Source organism: Plectropomus leopardus, chromosome 2, assembly GCF_026936395.1.
Source record: "Plectropomus leopardus strain MGB_pleo_1.0 chromosome 2, ASM2693639v1, whole genome shotgun sequence".
Taxonomy (NCBI): domain Eukaryota; kingdom Metazoa; phylum Chordata; class Actinopteri; order Perciformes; family Serranidae; genus Plectropomus; species Plectropomus leopardus.
This window is the reverse complement of record NC_142177.1, coordinates 27,564,023-27,586,463: the sequence shown is the minus strand read 5'-3', so window position 1 is coordinate 27,586,463 and position 22,441 is coordinate 27,564,023. Positions and strand designations below refer to the sequence as shown.

At 38.2% G+C, this 22,441-nt stretch overlaps 1 protein-coding gene across 4 annotated transcripts in view; it reads right to left on the bottom strand.

The window, feature by feature from the left end:
- Nucleotides 1-508: 508 nt before the first annotated feature.
- kaznb (kazrin, periplakin interacting protein b) overlaps nucleotides 509-22,441 on the bottom strand; it is a 160,281-nt gene continuing 138,348 nt past the window's right edge. For 2 of the 4 annotated variants that reach the window (XM_042506826.2, XM_088089655.1), the window contains 12 exons: nucleotides 20,152-20,288; nucleotides 17,101-17,271; nucleotides 15,552-15,732; nucleotides 15,257-15,390; nucleotides 12,804-12,927; nucleotides 8,546-8,736; nucleotides 8,345-8,463; nucleotides 6,679-6,910; nucleotides 6,309-6,410; nucleotides 5,728-5,894; nucleotides 4,708-4,804; nucleotides 509-2,829 (listed from right to left, as the gene is read on the bottom strand). In XM_042506826.2, the coding sequence (XP_042362760.2) occupies nucleotides 2,674-2,829; nucleotides 4,708-4,804; nucleotides 5,728-5,894; nucleotides 6,309-6,410; nucleotides 6,679-6,910; nucleotides 8,345-8,463; nucleotides 8,546-8,736; nucleotides 12,804-12,927; nucleotides 15,257-15,390; nucleotides 15,552-15,732; nucleotides 17,101-17,271; nucleotides 20,152-20,288 (1,811 nt within the window). In that variant the 3' untranslated portion in view covers nucleotides 509-2,673. Of the gene's footprint in view, nucleotides 2,830-4,707; nucleotides 4,805-5,727; nucleotides 5,895-6,308; nucleotides 6,411-6,678; nucleotides 6,911-8,344; nucleotides 8,464-8,545; nucleotides 8,737-12,803; nucleotides 12,928-15,228; nucleotides 15,391-15,551; nucleotides 15,733-17,100; nucleotides 17,272-20,151; nucleotides 20,289-22,441 lie in introns of those variants that run through there. The other 2 variants (XM_088089656.1, XM_088089660.1) reach the window with 2 other exon arrangements.

The following is a 22,441-nucleotide window of genomic DNA, read 5'->3' as shown; positions in this document are numbered from 1 at the left end:
GAGGCAGCCTAAAGGTGAGACAACGCAAAGATTTGTTGCCCAGAAAGCGCTGGGGGTTAAATTTGGTGATCGCCTCATTATCACCTCTGAGGAGTCTCAGATGCCAGCTGATGAGACCAATATCAGACTATGTTGTTTAACATTAAATTGTGGCCTCATTATGCCGAGTAATACAATAAAATTAAAATGTATTTGCAAATTTTCACTTTAAATTTTCTATTTTTAGTTAAATATTGTCTTAAGTTTAACATGGTTGGGCGGGGTAGTTTAAGACTTGAATGTGTGTCAGACTCATTTTAAGGTTGAAAAATAATTAAACTAAGAGCAATAATGCTGATGCATTATTCAATTCAAAAACTCAAAACAAATGTATGTCACCAATGTCACACTTGGTCAAATTCTGAGCATGTTTTTGAAAAATCATAAATCAACACACCACTCTACACTAAAAAAAACATGTCCAAAATCTTCATAATCTCAAAAAATAATAACAGACCAAAGCTGGATATGAGTTGACAATAATTTCACCTTTAATGTTACATAAAAGCTCTGACAGCTGGGTGAAGAGAGACAGCAAATGTCATATTAACACTGGTGTTAAAAGCAAACACTTCTGTTTCCATACAGGTTTGAACTGGTTTAATCTTCCCGCCTAGCCAACTGTGCTTTCGGTGACTGAAGGAGACGCCCAGAATGCAACAGACAAACCTGTTTTCTACTATTTGGATTAACCTCGGGCGTTCATTCGGCTGCACACAGTGTGGCCCTGTGACATTTAATACTTGTATTTCCATGCTCAGGAACAAACTCACTGTGTGTTATAAAAAAATGATTCATCTGTACAAAATTCACCATTACATTCTCTTCACTGAGTTCATAATATAAGTAACAGTATTGCCTTTTTTTCAGTGCTTATACAGTATAAACATGTGGAGATCCTTTGCTTAAATTTTACACGTTAAAACTTTCAAAACATTCAACTGGATGTTTTATCTACATTTCAGCTACATGAGATGGTTTTGTTAATAAAATTCTCTCAACATTTACATTCAAATGATAGCAAAAATGACTTTCGATTAAATGAATATATTATGTAACACTAATGAGAAGATGGATTTTTAGCAGTTTTCAAAGAATTCATGTTAAAGATTGTCTTGTTTGCTAGAATGTGCAGTGTCATAAAAGTTGTATGTTTTGCCATTTTTAGCTCCTCACATGTCCAAATTTAATCTTTTAATGTTTCTTCTTCTTCTTCTTCTTCCTCTTCTTCTTCTTCTTCTTCTTCTTCTTATTATTATTATATCTTTTACAGTAGTAATAATAATACCTGTGATTATAAATTTGCAAGGACCAGGAGAGGATCAGAGGAGCTGCTGACATGACTCAGCTCAGGTCTCCTCAGAAGATCTGTTGATATGTATTTCTACAGTGAAAGCATGTTAAAATGACTTTTACCAACACTTTAAAGAGATAGTTTTGATTTTTTTTAAGTGGGGTTGAACAGGATACTTATCCAAAGTCAGTGTACTACACACAGAAGATGTCAGTCAGCACCTTCCCAGTTTGGAGAAGCAGGCCAGAGTCCGACACAGAGGCTAAGCAATGCGCTGCTGTGGACGGGTCAACAACAAAAAATATTTTAGCCACTAAAAAAAACCAATACCAGTTTAAATGTACTCTATATTAAGAGTATTTTCACTGCTTTACCCATAAGGCATCCTGTTCCGATGGGTAATTGCTCCAAAATCTATAAAGCCACCAGACTCCAATGAGAAAATTAATTTCTGCTCGCTGAACACAGGAGATGCTGATCTACAGCTGCTTCTATCAGTTAGTCTGTGTTATTGTGTAATATTGGTGAATCTGAACTAACCCTTTTAAACATCAAAGTCGCTCAATAATTAAAAAATAACTGTCTGAGGCAGCTTCAGACCAGCAGCTCTTGTGTTCAGCGATGTTAACTCACTGTTTTTCTTAATGGGATCTAACTTTGAAAAGAGCAATATAATGACTTTATTTTCCAATTGGAAATCACTGTCTGACATTAAGGTAAAGGGGTGAAAATACTCTCAATATAGTGTACATTTACAGGGGGGGTTGGACCTTTTTTAGGTGGCTAAAGCATGTTTTGTTGCCGACCCCCTCACACACTGACTATGGATAAGAACCTCATACAAACCCACCTCAAAATCTGAACTATCCCTTTAAGTTTAATTATTCATTTACTTACATTTGCGACAACAAAAAAACTTCAACTGACATGTTAGAAACAGTTAAAAGAGTAAACAACAGTGCTGTGAGACCTATTTTTTGTAAGGCATCAAAGGAGAACAACACTGTGTTCAGCTAGAGTATTCTTAAGCCTTTTATAAACTCATAATATAAAACTTATTTGGACATTTAGTTGAAAAAACAAAATCAGTTCGCTTTTTATTATATTTACATAGACTCCATCAGGTCAAAATGATCTTTGTTTCTGCTTACAGTCCGTGTTATTCTTAAACTGGTCAAAATTGTGATATATTTGAATTATTAAGTGGTACAACCCTTTAGGACTTCAACTTTAAAGTCCAGCGATGCTGTTTGTTGGTCACTCTCAGTAGTCAACAACTGTAGTACAATAACCATGTAAACAATAGCAACAACACAAGTGTCTCAATGGCTGAGGTTGGTTCAGACGTTTGTGATTTCGACACTCTTGAAAGTGTGCATCGGGCTGCCTTTGGCTCGGGGAATGGCTTGAACTCGTGCCTCTCTGGGCAGAGAGCCGCAGCTGCCGTGGAAGCCCAGACCTCGCTCCTGGCTGTTTGCACGTAACCTCAGCGGACTCTGGAGATATTAAAAAGCATAACATTGAATGTGGAGTTTCTTTCTCAAAGCAAGACACTGACCTTTTTTTTTTTTTAAATGACTACTTTAGTCAAATACTACCAGCTGACACTGAAGTGAAACTATCCAACAAAAATTAACTATTGCAGACTACTCACTACTATAAACGAACAAATGCAGTTTAAAGGAGCAGTGTGTAAGATTAAAGGGGATTTAGTGGCATCTAGCAATGAGAATTGCAGATTTCATCAAGCTGAAACTTCTCTTCATTCAAATTCCTTCAGTGTTCAGGAGGTTTTACCTCCTTTTGCCCTCTGAAACAAATTGACAGTAATTGAAACTGGTAAAAACACTGAAAAAAGCAGTTCCATGTTGCAAATCAGTGTTGTTCCCATGCTGCTCGTCACGGAGGTGCTGCTAACTACACTGACAAACATATTAATGTGAATGGCCCTTTACTGAGCCAGTGTTTGGTTTGGCCACTCTGAGCTACTGTAGAAACATGATGTTGCAACATAGCTGACCTTATAAACCAGGACCCGCTCCCTATGTAGACAGAAATGTCTCATTTTAAGGTAACGACGAACAGTGATTCTTATTTTCAGGTGATTATACACCAACGGAAACATTATTGTTATATTATATTCCGTTTCAGCCAATACATCCCCCTTAATCCTAAACACCTGAACTTTAGGTTGCATTTCCCTTACATTCAAAAAAAGCATTTTTGAATGAAAACATTTAATGTGTGCAAAATTCATAAGACTTAATTACTTTAGACTTAATGACTTAATTTATTTTTATATCCCAATTGTAAAATCATGTTGCAACAACCAGTTGAACTACACCTCTACACCCTTCTACACCCTCCACCAAATTAAGCTTTCTGTCACTATTTGACACCTGAGTAACTGCTCTGTGCCATGTCCCACATTAACACCTCTTTTCACAAAGAAAAAAATCACATAAAGGAAAAACTTCCTTTCACTAATTAAGTATCATTTTAATGGAGAAGTCGAACTGTATTAAGGCTTCACAACTACTGGGTTCAGTTACTTTGGTTATGCAGAATAGAGAAGTAGTTGACAAGAAAAATATTTGAGGAAAAATGTTTTGCATGGAGATGTCCTGCAGCCTTCATTTTGCATGAATGTAATAATAATAATAATAATGATAATAATAATAATAATAATAATAATAATAATAATGATTTTTTAGACTTATCAAAACCAACATTACAAAGTCCTTTACACATAAAATCACACTAATACACACACACACACACACACACACACACAGGAAAAAAATGCATCACAAAAGAAAAATATAAAAACAATTCTTGAGCGAAAATGTCAGGAGTAAGGTACAGTGTAATTCACTGAGTACACTGTACACTAAGAATGAAAATAGACTGAAAAAAAATTAAAAGAGAAACAATAGGAATGGCTTTCAATAAAAATAATCCTTCAAAAGTGATTTGAAAGAAGATAGTTATCCAGCAAGTCACAGTTTGTGTGAGAAGAAAACTGTGGCCGAGAAAAGTGCAGAAACACAAAACTGAGGAAAGATAAAACAGTGAAATGTGTATATATTTGTTTTGAATATCAGACTTTATCTGACAGCTAAGAGTGACGACAGACAAAAATGTAATAGTGCTACAAAGGTATCGCACCATAATCAAACCAGGGACACTGGATTTTACTGGAGCATGTCCGTGACCACTACAGCAAGAGGAGACCCCCAAATATAGCTAAGATGCTTTACAATAAAACTGCTGTGAGTCTGGTGATGTTGGATAAAATTTTGTCTAAGTAAGTATTTTGCAACATTTACAGATATGTTCCAATAACGCAATTTATGTGTGAAATGAAATGATACCTTGCCGGATCTTCTCATCGACACCCTCTCCTCAGCAAAGCGGTTAACAGCCACAGGCGAAGAGGAGCCGGTCACCTCACTGCCCTGCTCTGCATTGCTGTGAATACGAGACATTGCATTAATTTATGTGCACGATGTTAAAGTTTAACTCTTGCATGATCACATTTACTTTCACAGGATTCACAAGAACATAAAAGCAAAATAAGCTGGAGGATATGCTTTTAATATCATTGAATAAAATCACTTGTTGTGATAAAGGTGGAGTCAATGATTCTGGAGAAAGACTGTTGATATGTAACAACTTAACAACAACTGCTCCCTCAGAAGCTGGCCGTAGATAGATGAAGCTACCATGACATCACCCACTGGTTTATGAACTGCTGTTTTGAAGCCTCGAGTTCAGCATTTTGGCTGTCACCATCTTGGTCTTTTGCAGCCGGAGTTGACCAAATTTGGGTGAGAGGCTGAAGCTGTGGAGGAGTGAGGGATGGATCTATCTGCAGACAGCGTGTCACTCAAAGCAGCTCCGCCCATGAATATGTGTAACTTTAAGCCTTAATAAAATGTAAACGTGTGAGTCATATAAAAATTCACCCCCTGTACAGTTGTCATCAACAAGAAAAGTACCTATAAAGACCAAAAACATTTTTTTTGTACCAGGCTGTAAACATGTTTGTTATTAAGTTGACCTTTTCATCATGGGGGTCGATTGGGATTGACTCCAGTGACCTTAAGAGGAACTGCAGTTTTTGGCACCTCCATATTGGCTTTATTTTTTTAGGCCCAGAAGTTGCCGCTTGCTTCATCTCTACTGTGCACTAGCATGAACACCCCTTGTTGCTGCTTGGGTGAAATTTTGTTTTTCAGTGCACACAGAACGGACACCCAGCGAACCACAAAAAAATAATCGCCTAATTTGACAAAAAAAAAAAAAAATCTGAATTTAGAATCAAAGACTGCACCTTTAAGAGTAGGATGAAATGGAAATAGATGCAATTTAAGAAAGGTTTTTTTCCCCACCTCTGAGGGACGGCGAGCGACTTCATCTCTTCGTACAGGTGCCGATGCAGCATGTGTTTGTTGCTCGGGATCCCCAGTGCTTTGGCCATGGCGTCTGTATCAAAGGACGGGTCCAGAGCAATCACAGCTCCATGAATCCCTTTACCCTGAAGATTTTCTGCATACTCCTGAAGAGCACAACACACATGCTGACTGCAGACTTCATATACAGTCCTGCCAAAAGTCTTGTTGGTACAAAAATCACATTTAATAGCAAACCACAGTCATGGCCAAGCAAAAAAAAAAACAACCCTCAAATTACTGTTTGTCTTCGTGTGGGTAGAAATAGTGTTTTAGTTTCCAGAGCTAAATGTTGACCAGAGATAAGCCCATCAAAATATGAAGCCTAATCCAGGAAAACATTTATGTAGTATTTTCTGAAGTGCTTTTCTTCTGTGCTCTTTCAGCAGTGACGAGGCACCACAACAACAAAGCTATCATTATTTTTGAGGGAGTCCTAGAAATTAGTAGGTGGTTTCTGGTTGCAATCTGCACTGAATCTCCTAAGCAAAGGGAAATACCGTCACCGACCTCTCACCCACCTTGAGGTCTATGTCTCTGATCCACTTCATTACTCGGTGACATGTCCAAACAACGGGGTCTCGGTCTTGGTGCTCACATTTTGCCCGCCGTGCCTGGAGGGTCTGCAAAAGCACAACACACAGATAACTGCACCAGCACTTTATGTGGCGGGGGGGCAATGAAGACACAGAGAGAGGTCAGGGAAGGACAAGCGCCTGCTGAGATAATGCACCACTGAGGGCTCCTGTGTGCCTCCAGCTATGGTGGAAGATAATGGTAATCACATGCAGTTTTGTGAGAGTAGTCAAATAAAACTTCATGCATTGACCAAGATACAACTATAAGTACTTCTTCATTGAACCTTGTGCAAATTTTGATATTTAATCTGACCTCTTTGTCAAAACCGAGTATCTGCAGGATCTGTATCGCCAGGAGCAGACTGGTCTGATGGAACTGGTCGCTGACATTTAGGAATCTCTCCAGGTCTCTGCGGCTCAAAGAGTTCAGCACTCGCCCATCCACCAAATGAGTCTGGAAGGTCTGCGAGTATTGAGGTAACCCCACGTCACTCAGCCAAGATGTTGCGACCCAGTGATGGTCCATCTCTGATGCTTTTGATAGTCTGGAGATGATTAGAAACCAACGATCAACAGATATAAGTTTTCAGATCCTTTACTGAAGTAAAAGTAACAATTCCACACTGTAAAACTACCTCACTACAAGTTAATTAACATTTTTCCTGAAAGGTCCAGTGTGTAGGATTTAGGGGCATCTATGGCAGAAAATTCTTTATAATATTCAAAACTTTTAATTATTAATTATCAGTCTAATAATTGTGTTTTGTTACCTTAAAATGAGTTGTTTGTAACGATAAACAGAGCAGGTTTGCCATGTTGTCTCTACAGTACAAGACAAATCGAACACTGGCTCTAGACAGGGCCGTTTGTGTTTTCGCATTTTTGCATTGGCCATCATAATTCTCTCAAATGCTATAGCACACGGTTAACCGCAATGCTAGATGTCATTGAAACCTACACACTTGACCTTTAAAAGTGCATAAGAAGTATTACTGGCAAAATGTAATTAGAGGGTCGGAAAAAAGTGCTTATAATGCAATAAAATTGGCCCTATGGTGTTATACTGTTGGATTCATATTTTTATTTTTTAGATTATTTATTTGTTAAATTACAATTCCTTACAGTTACTTTTCAGAAAATAAATACAAATAAAGTTAATAATAATAATACACAAGTACATACAGACATACATGCATACATATTTGATTGTGAAATTTAATTAACAGAAATAATAAAACAAACATAATAATAACTAAATAAAAATAATAGAAAACAACTTTAAAAAATCAGTAAATAAAAATAGGTTTGGTAAAAGGAAAATCTTTCAGGTTTATAGATTTTTAAAGTATTTTTCTTCTTTGTATATAATACTTGTGTTGCGTTGGATTACTATCACTGGTGAAGGTTTTCTGTTAAAGTTTGTCCGGATGGAGATGATTTTTCATCAACTTTATAAACTGTTGTTTTGGCTTCACTGAAATACAGCAAAGGTACATGCAAACACATTTAAAAAACACCATTAAAAACGCACAAACGTACAATATACAAGATATAATAGTGCAAGCGGGCAGGTTGGCGAAATAAATTGTATTAATAATAAAAGTGAGCACATCTTACAAAATAGTAGTTTCCCCTGATACAGTTATTCTGTGTTCATTGCTTGAATGGCACAGGGAATAAAGGACTTCCCTTTACCCTAAGTCGACGGCCAGACAGGAGCAGCTCAAACTCTGAGTGAAATGGATGTAAGCCATCTGCAATTATATGTTTGGCCTTCCTGTGTACAGCACCTTCAAATATATTGTTGAGTTGTTTCTGTGACTTACCAATCACCTTCCCTGTAATACTAATACTCCAGTACCTCAAATTTGTGCTTAATCATTACAGTACTTGCTTAAATGTCTGCTCTTCTGCTGCTGATCGGTAATATGAAACAAACAGCTACTGTTCTCCTTAGTGTTTTGTTAGCTGCTGCTCACCCCTGGTCTCCTTCAGCTCTCCTGTAATCCTCAATGGCCAATCTCAGTTTCCTGCGATGAATGGGGTTAGTGATACCCAGACCCAGCTCCAAATCATCGTCCGTCAGGCCCAACAGCACCTAAAGGACAGACAGCAACAGCATCATACCAGACTCTCCTGCACCAAGCAAACAAGCCAACATATGTGCATCAAAGGTGTACCTTCCCACTTTTGACGTTTTCAGAGCAGGCTCGCATGTACATGGGCATTCCCATGACAACCTCAAGCCAGGCCTGGACTGCACCTGCCCTCCACAGCGACATGCATGTGTTTCGAGTGAGCTCCGCCTGCTGGAGGCGGTCCAGCTGCTCCTCTCCATCAGACAGGCTCTGCTGTGTGAGGCTGTCAGAGTCTGGATTGGTCAGGAGAAGTTATGGTGTGGCATACAGGAGGGGTTCAGGGTCAGAGGGATGTGGAAATCAAAAAAGTGACTCATCTGGAGAAAGGTTAACATCAAAATCAGAGGGTGTCTGCATGAAAATATACACCTCCATATCAGTGTGTAAGAATACAAAGCAACACATTTGATACTACACATAAATTATATGAATGGTAGAAATATAACTTCCTGGCTTTTTTGTGTTTTCTAATATTAGTCAACTGCATTATGAGTAATTTTAAGACTTCCTTTGTCCAATTTAGGCATAAAATCTTTTGAAATTGCACAATGTGGCCACTAGATGGAGCCAGAATAATTCACTTAAGCCACATCACCCGTGTCTTTGAATCACTGTACTATACAGTATATGGACATATCTTACCAGGTGTATTCATTTTTATTAAAAAAAGTAACAATATACTTGGTTGAGTGTATCTAAACCCGAAATTCAGAAAATATACAACATATTTATGTCTTTCAGCAGAGTGCAGTAGTCTGGTGAGTTCTAAAAACTACAGTATCATGTTTAGTACTTGTTAAAATACTTCAGTAGCCATCTGATGATTATGAGGGGACTTTAGACCATTAATGTATTAGAGACACAGGGATTATTCATAAAACATCATGCGTCTGCCCATTAACCTCCCATCTCAACAACAGGAAAACACTGATTCATACTGAACCAACAAATCCAGGATGAACTCTTTGTGTTTACCTGATTCGTCTCCACATGCTGACAAAAAACGCTGCATGCAAAGTCCACCATCACCATCTCTTTTTTCAAAAAGAGTTTCCAAAAAAAAGAACAGACACAAACTTGAATTTGTCCAATGGACCTGAGTGATATGAATAATCCCCAGAGTGCAGAAACAGACAGCTGGTAATCACAGATGAGGAGTTACTCACTGGCAGGAGGAGAGTTGCCATTAGAAATGGCAGGAGGAGAGGGAGAGACACGTTAGACTGGGACACAAGAACGAGATTACTCATGGAACAGAAAACTGCCACATAGGATGTATTCAGTTACTAGTTTTATTTTTAAAATAAGATTTCATTTCAATTATAATTCATTTTTGAAAATTGCTAAAACCTCCTCAACATCTGGCTGCGACAGCTGCAGCAGATAAATATTTGAAGTTTCCTCTTCTTTGTCTTTTTTTCTTTTTAAATAAAATACTTCGATATATTTAATCTTTTATGCAACATCTCCTAAATTACAAAGCATTTAACAGAATTGTTAGAGCCACATTTGCAAGAAATGAGGAGGGATTCTACACAAAACAAAAACAGCAAAAAAATAAAAGGGACCGTGCATTCATAATGCAAGGAAAGGTAACTCAGTAAAGGGAGAAGGTAACACAGGAGCAACACAGGATTGTGGAGATTATTAAATTGATTGGCAATGAATGGACATCTAATCAAAGCAACACAGAGGGAGCATGCAGGTGTTTAATGCACATTCCTTTGTCTCATGTTGGCACGTGTTAGGTAGCGCTCAGTCAGAAATGAGTCAGACAGAAACAATGTTAAGACGCTAGTGCTAACAGTGACAGAATGATACGCAGATTTTCAAGTGATGAGTGTTTAACCTTTGGCACTTGCACATGGTTTCGACAGAAGACGAGAGGCGTGCCTGAATATGCATCAGTGTTCAGCTTTTGTTTGTGTATTCAGGTCTCTGAAATACTGACTGACTCTAAAAACCCTTTTTGGCCAGTCGTTAGTTACAGTAACTGATAATATGACTTTTTTAAAGGATAAAATGGATGAGAAGGCAATCACGCAAAAACTTCCCTGCTGCTCACACTGTGATGTGTTTAAAGTGAGCCAGCGTAGGGCTGGGCGATATGAAAAAAAAACACAAATACCACGATATTTTTGAAAAAATACCTCAGTATCCATATTGCAGTGATATTGTTGGGTGGATAATTGGGGCTTTCACAAAATATTTTTACAATGAGATTTTCTCTAAACAAATATCAGCAATGTGGATAGCATAACTATGTGGGTAAGGGCTACTGTTGTCGAATCAATTTAAGTGTCTATGGATTTTTAATATTTGAAATGGTTTTAATACTCGGTTCCCACAGTATCACTCTACAGGTAACAGCTGCACATGCACTTGCTTTCTCTTACTGTTAATGGTAAAAGTCATACTCTATTTGACTATGTATAGTCAAGTTTTATAATATTGAATTATGCACATTTTCCTCACTGTATATTCAAAAGCCCAGCTAGGGATAAGAGTTGGAAATTGCTATATATTGCAGTTGCTATAAACTCTTTGTGCAGCACATCAGCTTCATGCTTTGTATGAAACCACGTTTAACTGCATCATCTCTATCAAATAAATTAATTCAGTTCAATTAATTTAGCTATGTTTTGCTAAGAACCAAAAAAAAAGAAAAGTTGTCGCTGTCATGTTATAGCCTCGTTATATTTATCTTCTAATAGAATTTTTTTTATATAGATTTCTCCCTGTGGTATTGAACATGGTAAATTACAAATTATTGTATCAAAGTTAGAAAGTTCAGTATTGTGACAACATTAATAAAGGCAATTAACAGAACAGCTAAAACAATCTGGTGAGTTCAGAAAAGTACATTGCTGAGAGTCTGTGAGCATCTGTTGCTCCAGTTGCTGCAGTGTGTTACACACTGTTGGCCCTTGTCGACCATTGTCTCCTTTTTTCCACCAATTCTGCATGTTGAATCTGCGTCAGAGACGGCAGAGCCTGTCATTGAGTGAAATCAGTCTGATTGGCTGTTCAGCTCAGCGCACAAGAAGAGAAACAGAAGTGAGGAAAGTAAACATAAAGCTAAAGTCAAGAGGGGGTCAGATTAAAACAAACTTGATATATAAGGTAAGATTGTTTTTTCTTTGGCCATTGAGCTCTTTAACACAAATGTTTCTTGGCGGTTTGGTGGTGTTTTTGTAAATATGTTTGTTCTTTCAACATTGAATTGTGTTGTTAACGTGCTAACTGGCTAACTAGTGTCAAGATGGTCTCCCAGCCCTTTTTTGAATGTCACACTGAAGACCGCCGTCTGCCGGTATTGAGTTATTTCCTCTCACGCAGGCACAGAAGGTATGTGCTAATTGGCTACTGGCTGTAATCTTTGTGGTGTTCCCATGTGCAGCTTTCTGGGCAGAGACACAGGCGATGTGAGGGGAGACAGTTGGCTGCGCTTCAATTAGGCCTTAAGACGATATCTAATCTTATATCACGATATAGATATAATATTGACACGTTGCCCAGCCCTAAGCTAGCATTTATAAAATAAACATGACGACAATCCTGTAACAGCAACAAAGCTCAAACAAATCACTATTTTTCATAAATTAACAGAATTTGGCCAATTAAACTTCAAGAGATCAATTTCATTGTAAACCAATCAGGTAATATCTCCTCTTTCATAATAAGACATGGGCCAACTAAGATTGGGAATAAGAAGAAACTTAGAAGTCAGTGTTGCAAAGCATGATAAAAGCTGTAAAGTAACAAAAGCCAAATGACATCTACAGTAAAAACACTAGTTTCACAATAACTCCTATTTACATATGAACAGCAGTCCTTCAAGTCTCCAGTTATAAAAAACATAAAACATAAAGACATTTGGAAGATAATACAGCATAAACATGTCTACACATAATAATAATAATAATAATAATAATAATAATAATAATAATAATAATAACCCCATGTATATATTTATATGCATGTAAACATATATACATATGCATACATGTACATCTATAAATATATATCTAATTTACAAACATACAATTTAAGGGTGATATACTGTACATTTATGGGGATAGCAGTCTCTTTTAGGCTTTTCTTTTAAAATGTACCCCCCTCCCCCCTCCACACACACACACAAAACACTCTTTACACACACTTAAAGCCAAGTGGATATCCACACAAATTTAACACACACACACACACACACACACACACACACACACACGCTCAGGCTCACACACTCAGCATCACCAGTCGGCATCCTCCTCTATGTAATAATCAGGTGTGGCTGTACCATCAAACAGGCCCGGGTCCAGTGACTTGCGCTGCTTGCCTCGAGCGAACACCCGTGACAAAGATCCCAGAGTCATCTTCTCCTTCTTCTTCTTACGCTTCTGGTCCTCCAGGTCCTCCATGGACTGAACGGGACAGAGGAGACAGGAAGCTTGGGTTTGTCCTCTCACAAAGCTGAGTTAAATCAATAGCTGAACATTTTGGGAAAGCATGCTTATTCAGCTAAAGAGAGTTAGATGAGAAGAGGCATAGTCTGATGTCTGCACAGAAAATATGAAGCCACTACCAGCATCTGGTTTGCTTGGCATAAAGACTGGAAACAGGTAGACAGCTTGTCTGACTGTCTGAATGTGAAATGACGACGTTTAAAAGTAGCGGGCTAATTCCATGGCAAAAAGTGCCCCGTTATTTTGCTGCAAGGGATTTCCACCACACAGCAGGGGGGTAATAGAAGTTTACGTGTTGGAGGTGAGCTGTTTGAAGTGATGCAGTTACAGTTTGTTGTCTGCAGCTCATTATCTAACAGCTCCCTAAAGAAAGGCTGCGAACAAAATTCCAATAATTTGGTGATAAACACATCTCACTTCCTAAAGCTTCTTCAGAACAAAAGTCCCCAGTTATTTTGTTATTTAAAAGCATTTATTTTGAAGCAGAAAAATTGGGAAATTTTGAGTTTTAAGCTGCAGTAACGTAACACAACTCCTACACAGCCGAAAGCAAATATGACATAATGAAATAAAGGAGATAACAAGAGTACAAACCGGGACACAGGAGAGAAACTAAACTCCAAACCACAGAGCTTCAGTTAGAAACTACAAAAGAACTGAGAGCTGAACACACAGAGACTTTAAAAAATGTCTTTCTCTCTGGTCTCCTGCACAGATAGGAGCTGAGTGTCACAACATAAGCCTGTTTGAGGGGGTAAAGGGGGGGTTGTCATAAGTTGGCCGTGCCTGCATGACATCATTGCAGCCCACTTGGAGGTTGGTCAGATGTGCTTTGGCACTACTCTAGAGAGGGCCATCTCAGGCGTGACTTGGAAGAACTGGTAATGGGATTGCAAATCAACATGGCATAGTTTGATTTGTCGCGAATAAAAGTGCCAACGGGAAATCCCTACAGGTGACGTTTTTCTATAGGCCAACCCAGAAGGGCGATTGCCCATAACGTCACACGTGTGGAGGTATTTAATAAATCTTTTTGGAGCATATGCTAGTGTGTGGATCCTTTCCGTTTTTTCTTCCCTCATCAATAAGCCAATAGGATTTTTCCATTGAATTTTGGATCATTTTAGAAAAAAAGCTCTGTGGTAAACAAATATTGATGATACTTACACGTTTTGTACAGCAAGATAATCTCCACTAATGAACACCACTTTCAGGATATTTGAAGCCTAAATCGGCAGAAGTGAAAAGCAACTGCTAGGGCTAAAACAAACTACACTATAGTCACATTGCCACCGCTACAGGGCTGTAAAGCTGTGTTTGGCGGTTTGGTGTGATGACGTTCTGTAGTCTCACTTGTTAGCAACCACCTGCTTTAAGACACATAAAAGCGTCAAAGTTTGCGAGTGGGGTATTTACTGATGTATTCTGTGTTGAAGAACAAAACCTGAAAGTCTCTCCAGCTTGTGTTAACCACAGACCATATTTTAGGCTTCTAACCAAAAACCCATTCAAAAAACTAACTGACTTTAGACAAGTGAACTGGAGGTGCTGAAATGCTAACTGATTCCCAGGTTTTCAGACTGGGATTCTCTATAAGAAGCCAACTACCCATTACCCTCTGACTCTGACAGGGGGGCACCAAAGGAGGCCAGTGCCCCCCTCCTACGGGTGATCTAAAGCTCATGGATAAATATCTTGTTTATTTAACATATGTACAAAAATTGTGCAAAAGAAAGTGTTAAAGAAACATTATGTGGTTTCACAGGGTTATGTGCTTCTTGGCCCAGCACAGTAACTTTTTAGAGTCTCGGCTGGTTGCACCATATGTTGTGAAAGAAGACTCCAGGAGGTTACTGTGCCAGCAAGAATTACATCCACCCCTGCAACACCAAAACTTGTTTTTACACTTTGGTTTTTGTACTTTTTAAACAAACAAGATACGTGTTAGGGAGCTTAAGAGGAGCTGGTAGGCAGATTCTGTAACCTTTTGACAGAGCCGGGTAAGCAGTCTCATCCTGTTTCCAGTCTTTAAAGTAACCTAACTAACTGCAGCTTCTTCTTCAGCAAGACAGTGAATAAGTGTATTCCCCAAAATGTCAAACTATTGCTGTAAAGTGACTATAATGCAAAATAACATCACAACCATCACCACGCAGGCAGGCTGACACCCAGCAGGCCGACAGGACAGAGGGACGGACACAAACGGGAGGAGACAAAGAGGAGGGAGGTACTTATAGAAAAGTGTGGAGGAGTGATTACTTGGTCGAGAGGGCCAGGCAGCTCTTACATTGCAGAGGGAGTGGGTCCGGTGACGAGGTGAGTTGATGTCGCTCGGCGTGGACGAGCGATCTCCATCGGCTGCTGAAGCATCGGAGATGACAGAGGGCTGGCGAGAGTGGCAGGGGCTGATCCTGACCACAGCTGGATGCGCCACACATACACACATATATTCACACACGTTTAAAAAAAAAACCCAGTTAGTATGAGAAACGTCCGGGAAACCCTCTGTTAGTGTGTTTAGTCTGTAAAAGCAACACCAAGCAACACGGAGCCTGAGAGACAAAGCAAATAGGAGAGCTTACCCTGTCTGTCAGTGGTGTGTCCGTGGTAGAGGGTCTGTTGGCTCTGACGGATGGCGGCGGTGAGTGGCAGGTCAGCCTGCATCACCCATTCCTGACTGCCGTTCACCACGGGCTCTGTGGGCATGGCCAATGAGTGACGCTTCGGTACATCTTTTGTCAAGGTGGCCAGAGACTGCTTCGCCTGGGAAAACACAAGAAACAAGAAAACCAACACTCTCACACTGATACACAAATGGTTTTTACAATTTTTACACTAATTTAAAGTGAATTTATATGATTTCAATTTGAGTTTTTCATGTCTTATGTCTTCTTTGTTTATCTGTCAGCAGTCGGGACTCCCCCAGTTGGGAACCTGTAGAGCACTAAATGAAACTGTGATTTTTAAAGTTGAGATTGCTTTTGCTTGCTTAACAGCCTAGGCATTAGAAAAGTTCATACTTAGAACAACCAAAGCACGAAATGAACAATGGCCAAGTGTCAGGCAGAAGAAAACAAGGAATTTGTCAAAAAGAAAACCTATTACGTGTGTTAACAACTAAAAAATAAAAAAAATTAAAAAAAACATAATAGGACACAGTTACCAAAAATATAAGTAAAACTAATTTCTGATGTAATATTTACAAGAAAAAAGGGTCAGGGGTTACCAGTTTACTCAACGATAAAGGGTGGGTACTTTAAGGAAAAAGTCCCAAGTGAATATTGATCTGCTGCAGAAAATAGTTACCAACAAATACATTGTTTACTGCTGGTTAAGTGACGTTAAGTGACGTGCTTAAAAACTACATTGCCCAGCTGTATATTTAAAAAATTATAAACTATATTTTTCAGCAGAAACAAATTGGTTTGAGTGCAGGCAGGTTAGGGAAATTGCACAGTACTGAGAAACAGAGTAACACGTTACTGGTCTCGGTTTTTTCATGGGATTTTTCACAACAAAAAACAAATAACAGAAGCTCTACCCTTTGAAGTGAGCCAACAGGCAATATTTTCACACAGCAAATTAAAAACTGTCCATCTCTCTGCCACAACTATACATATTTGATGTTTTCCACAGGAGTCTATTAGTGTAAGCCTCTAAAAAGGCATTCAATGTACATCCATTTAGTGTAAGAGGAAACAGTTGGAAACAATAAGATTTTAACTAGAAAAGAGAAGATATTTTGTGGCTCGGTTTCTTGACAGCGCTGCGGCTCTGGCACTGATGTACCAACAAATCTGATCTGTGATGCAGCTTGATGTGAGGATCTGTGGGTGGTTATGACTCGCCGAGGGAGGAGAGAGATTAATGACACACAGACTGACAACTGTACCTCCGAGGCACCAACACAGAAAAAAAAAGGCACGAATTTCTTCCTCAGCCCGGAGTGAAGAATTAATGCTTTGAGAGAGAGAGGATGAGGATTTACAGCAGAGCAGCTTACTGACTGTGTTTGAACTGATATGAATGCAGCAATGGGATTGCAAACTGACATCTTGGTTGTATTTATGCCACAAACACCAGATAATGATGCAAAGGTGACACTATTGTGCTCACGGAGTTGTGACTCACCATGGTGAGCTCGGCCTCCAGTTCTTTGACCCTGTTCTCCTTCATGTCCATCTGAGAGCGCAGGATGTTGGCCTGTTCTGTGGCTTCTTTGGTCTGCCTCCTCAGGTCCCACTTCTCCCTCTCCAGCATGTCCTTCTCCTTTGCCAGGGCTTTCACTGCATCCTCGCTCTCCTGAAGAACACACACACACACACACACACACACACACACACACACACACACACACACACACACACACACACACACACACACACACACACAGACACACACAGACACACACACACACACACACACAGACATGGTTAATCCTCGCCAAGCTCACTTTGAACGATCAATGGAGCTCAACCTTTGAGTCAAGAGGCGTATCAGAGCTACATTCTGTGTTATAACCTTTTTCAAAAATGTTATTTTTTTTAAGAGTGGATACATGGAGAAAAATATTTTTGGTGATGGCATAACTATCTTGATATTTAGGAGTTTTAATAAATCTCAAAGATATATCAGCCTACATTTTTTTAACATGACATGAACAAATGAAAAAATAAATTTATGATAGAAGCCGTTTAAATCAGGTTATTCCCGCTCACTGTTTGTAATAATACCTACAAAAAGTAATACACTATAATACGTATATCAAATGTGTAATTGTGAGCCAGGAGGCTATGATCACGTGACCTATGCACTGCAGGCTTTCCTCCCTCGAGGCTATTCAAAGAAGGCTGGGACACACTCTTTGACCTCATGGGAGCTACGGGTTAAAACACATGTGCAATGTAACTGGAGCTGTGATGTGGTAGGGTTACAGCAGGTTGCAGCTTTTAATTCTCATCCATATCTTTTTTTTTCGCACAAAAATATTCCGACCCAAGGCTGACTGCAGACATCTCCGTGAAACAAATTAATCATCATGCATTGTTCCCCATTGGTATGATGTGGCATGATGCTGTGAATCTAGTCATCCTCCCTGGAGCAAAGGAGCAAGTCAGGTGAGGTAGAATAAAGAGAAAATAGTCAGTGGATGACGGAGATCGGGGTTGATGTACAGTTCAAACAAACACAGGACTTTGACCCAGGAGACAAGGGGTCGTGTCCTGTGTTAAAGCAAAAATGTCAACATAGTTATTTTAAGTCATGAACATATGTTATATCACCTCACATCATCATGTTAAGTTAAATGTGTGATGTAACAATGCCCAACCATAACTCTTTTCCTAAACCTAACTGGTAGGGATGCTAATTTGTAAGATATCATAAAAAAATGTTGTACTAGGAGACATTGTTGATTTTTTTTTTCTTCAAAGACTTATGACTATGATCTAACCCCACATGGTTCAGGCCTTACACTAAGTCCCCATATTTAGAATTTATGAGTAACATATAAACATTTAATAAAGGATTTATAACACACTATAATGTGTTCATGCACAAATATAAAAATATTATATAGTACACTAATGTGCATTATTTGTCAACAATCATAACCTCTTTTAATGGGGACATATTCAGTGTTACTACAACTGTGTTCCACTAATCTGTTATTCATTTTGTGGCATCCCCAGAAATGTTACATTGGGGTGGCCAGAAGGAGCAACTGAAAATCTCAGGGTGGCACACCAAACCAAAACTTCAAACTGAATTTCAGGAATATGATATATAATATGATGCTGTAGAAGTATGCAGTCTGGTTGAAAACGATGTCAATATGAGAGTTACAGAATGACATACTGGTATATTTTGCCTTCTTTTTTTATTTATAGTTAATATTATTATTAATTGGATGTGCCTAAGCATGTATAGACAGACTCATTACATTTCATGTATTTACTGTAACTCAGTACCATGTTACATGGTATAAAGTGCAAACATTACATACAATAATAACAGAACAACAGCACACAACATGGCTCAAGTACAAATAATGTTCTTCAAAAAAAAAAACAAAAAAAAACCCAAAAACACCCAGTTAACAAATAACATTTGGCTAATCTGATTGTAATAACAAAATTAACTTAAACAAGATGGGTGGTTTAAATAATACTTTTGCAAATACCTTTCATTATAATTCATATCCATTCAAATTCAGTCTGAAGTTTAAACAAAATATGATACTGTATAATCCTGTTTCAATGTGTTATGTATCTCTATATGATATACAGTTCTTCAAATAGACTGGCTGTAAATATACATCTTTTTTTTGAAGGACTACATTGATTGAAAGGAATGTAACATTTACTGCGAACAAGCCTAATCAAGTTTAAAAACACCACACAAATCCCTCCAATCATTTTTGATTAGTTATGCAAGGAGGGGCCAACAACTGTATCAGGGTTCCTGGGCTCCCTTTGGCAGCATCCCTGCATTAATTATCTGTTTATACGGCAGTTTCCATTTATGGGTAACCACAGGAGGAGCCATAGTTGATGACAGATAAATGACAAACACTATTATCTGCTCAAAACTACTTTATTGTATGTTATAAACCACCTATTAAACATCTATATACTGTTTATACCGTAAAGGAGCACTTCAGTAAAGATTTACCAAACTGGGTGAGATTTTATAGTTGGACATTAATTTGTCAGTGGCAAAATTCACATACATTTACACCAATAAAATATATTTTTATATTTATTACATTATTTTATATGTTTATCTTCCTCTTTCTTCCTGTAAATAATAATGAAAAATTATAGATATTTAATTTGGGGTATGTGGATGTATGCCTATGTTTAATTAATTAGAGTATAGGTTTAAATTAATAAGGAAGCTGGTTAATTAAAATTCACTGAGTTATGGAGAAGGGGTGGGATTAAATAAGTTTCTACTTCTCACTCCTTTTCAAATATGTAAATTAAGTAATCGTGTGTTGACTATTTCTTTCACTTCATGTTTTTTAACTGTCTGTTAAGTATTATTTTTCCCCCTTTTTTTCTTTTGTACAGGCCTAATGATTTCTCTATTTCCTTTTTTACATGTTCGAAATAAACCAAATCAAATCAATGTCAAAAATATTTACATTAAGTTAATACTGATGTGCTGGGTCTGCGTTACCTTTCGGTGTTGGTCGTAGTTGCGTATGAATTCCCGCAGCTGGTCTTCTCTGCTCTCCAGTGTTGTGTACAGCTGCTGCATCTGACTCACCAAGTCCGCCTTCTCCGCTTTTAGACGCTTACGGTCAGCTTTCATGGCTGCAACACACAGACACACACATTCACACACTGCGCAGCGCATACACGTGCAAATCGAGCTGCATTTTAACAGCCACCTCTACTGTCAAAGTAAATAAAACAAACAAACGTCAGTGAGATTTGGCTGCCTCCACATCTGAAACAAAGATTTGCAGTTGCAACAGGGAGCCACTAGGTGTCACTGTGTCTTCTGTTAAAGAGGGGCAGCAGCTGGTGCTTGTTTTGTTTTTTTTCTCTTCTTGAGAAAATGATGTAATCACCCTAAAAGATAAGTGGCACAGTAGCATTTATTCATTCAAACATTGAACTGTTTCGGCTGGCATGTGGAGACTCTGTTGGCTCATCCTGGAGAAAACCAACTGGATCTGATTTCTTTCAGCTTCATTCTCTTGCAGAGAAAACTCAGATAGCCATGATGCAACTGGTGTGGCTTTCTGCAAGCAAAAATAATAACAAAGCTCTCTTGAGAGTTTGTGCTTAATGGAGAGGCGAGACTGGAACCTGTACATAACTGCACACATGTGTCACTCAGCAGGCATTCCTCCTGACAACGTTCAGCCGCTTCATATTTTACACTCAACATTCAAACCTGTTTTGCAGCAGTTACACAACACAGTTTATGTGCTTGCAGTTTACCACCTGCGACTCCGAGCAGGGGGGAGAAGCATACAGAGAAACAGAGTTAAACCAAACCAAACCCATGACTGCCTTTTCGGTTTTCTTTGTTCCAAGAAATTATCCCTAATGCAGGACTGTTTTTACCTCCCCTCTCAAAGATGGGAACTGTTGGGTTGTATTACGGTTAGAGTTGTTTTCATACAAGAAATGAAAACAATCCAATAACACACAATCAGCGCCATATTCCAGTCTACATCAATACCACATTAATATTTCAGCGTAAAGCTTGTTTCACATGACTGATGGCTGTTAATTAAAATGAGGTGAACCTGGAGTCTACTTGGCTGCTCATCAGGGGCAACACCCATCTCTCAACAATGTCGAAACACAGGCACATATACAGTATCTCCTGTATACGCTCACAGGCACACAATAAGATTTAAACATAGAAAATCTGGTTTCTCTCTATATGTCATACACTGTTGCAGTTTGTGAGCACACGTTTCATAACTTTGGCACACACAAGACATAACTGGGAGAGAGACGAACCCTGTAATTGATTTTAAAGACAAATCCCCACAGTATTATCTTCTGATTGGCTCTGTAAAGCACAGTGGGCTGATGTCATATAGACTAAGCCACAACTGGAATGGAATATGAGTGTGCTACAGAGAATTATGTTTTATTTGATCCATTTTAGAAGTTAGTATCTTCATTTGACTACATAAGCCACTTATACTTGGTACAATGTTGAAACTGCAAGTTATGTCAGTCTGGAAGAAGAAAAGCAGGTTTATAATGCATTGTAACAGATTTGAAAATGAGCCTTTATTTTGTTTTTGACTGCGTTTTACTGGGATCCACAATATTGTCTTCTATTGTGTAAAAAATGAAAACATTATTTTGAACATGGATGATGCACAATGACCGAGTGCATGTGTTTGATTTGCAAAATAGACATATGTTTATTAATAATAAATATAATATTTAATAATAATAATAATAATAACAATAATAATAGTAATAATAATAATAATAATAATAATAATAATAATAATAATAATAATAATATAATATTAATAATAAATATGTATTAAATTTGGCAAAATTCTGTTTATGTTCACTGAATGATTCATGGTCGTTGTACATAAATCAAAGGGCATTTTGATGAACTAAGTCAATATAGGTCGTCCAATTAAAACAAGATATTTAAAAACAATCAATACTCATGAATGTGGGGGAAACAGATTTAAAGAAACATTTGACTGCTGGAAAGATGGTCTTTTTGTAACACTGGTATGTCTATGTTGTAAAGAGACCCCAATACTTTTGAAATTAGTGCTATATGACCAGAGAAAACAGATAAAAAGGACTGTTACAGTCACTGTTGCTCAAGAAATAGAAAACCTACAACTACCAGAATGCACTTCACCACCCCAGACCAATAAACTCTCCCTTAATGCCAATTTCCCATCCGGAAACATTATGGTGGCTGGCTGGTAAACAATGTCGTGCAGTAAGACAATGCGCTAAGA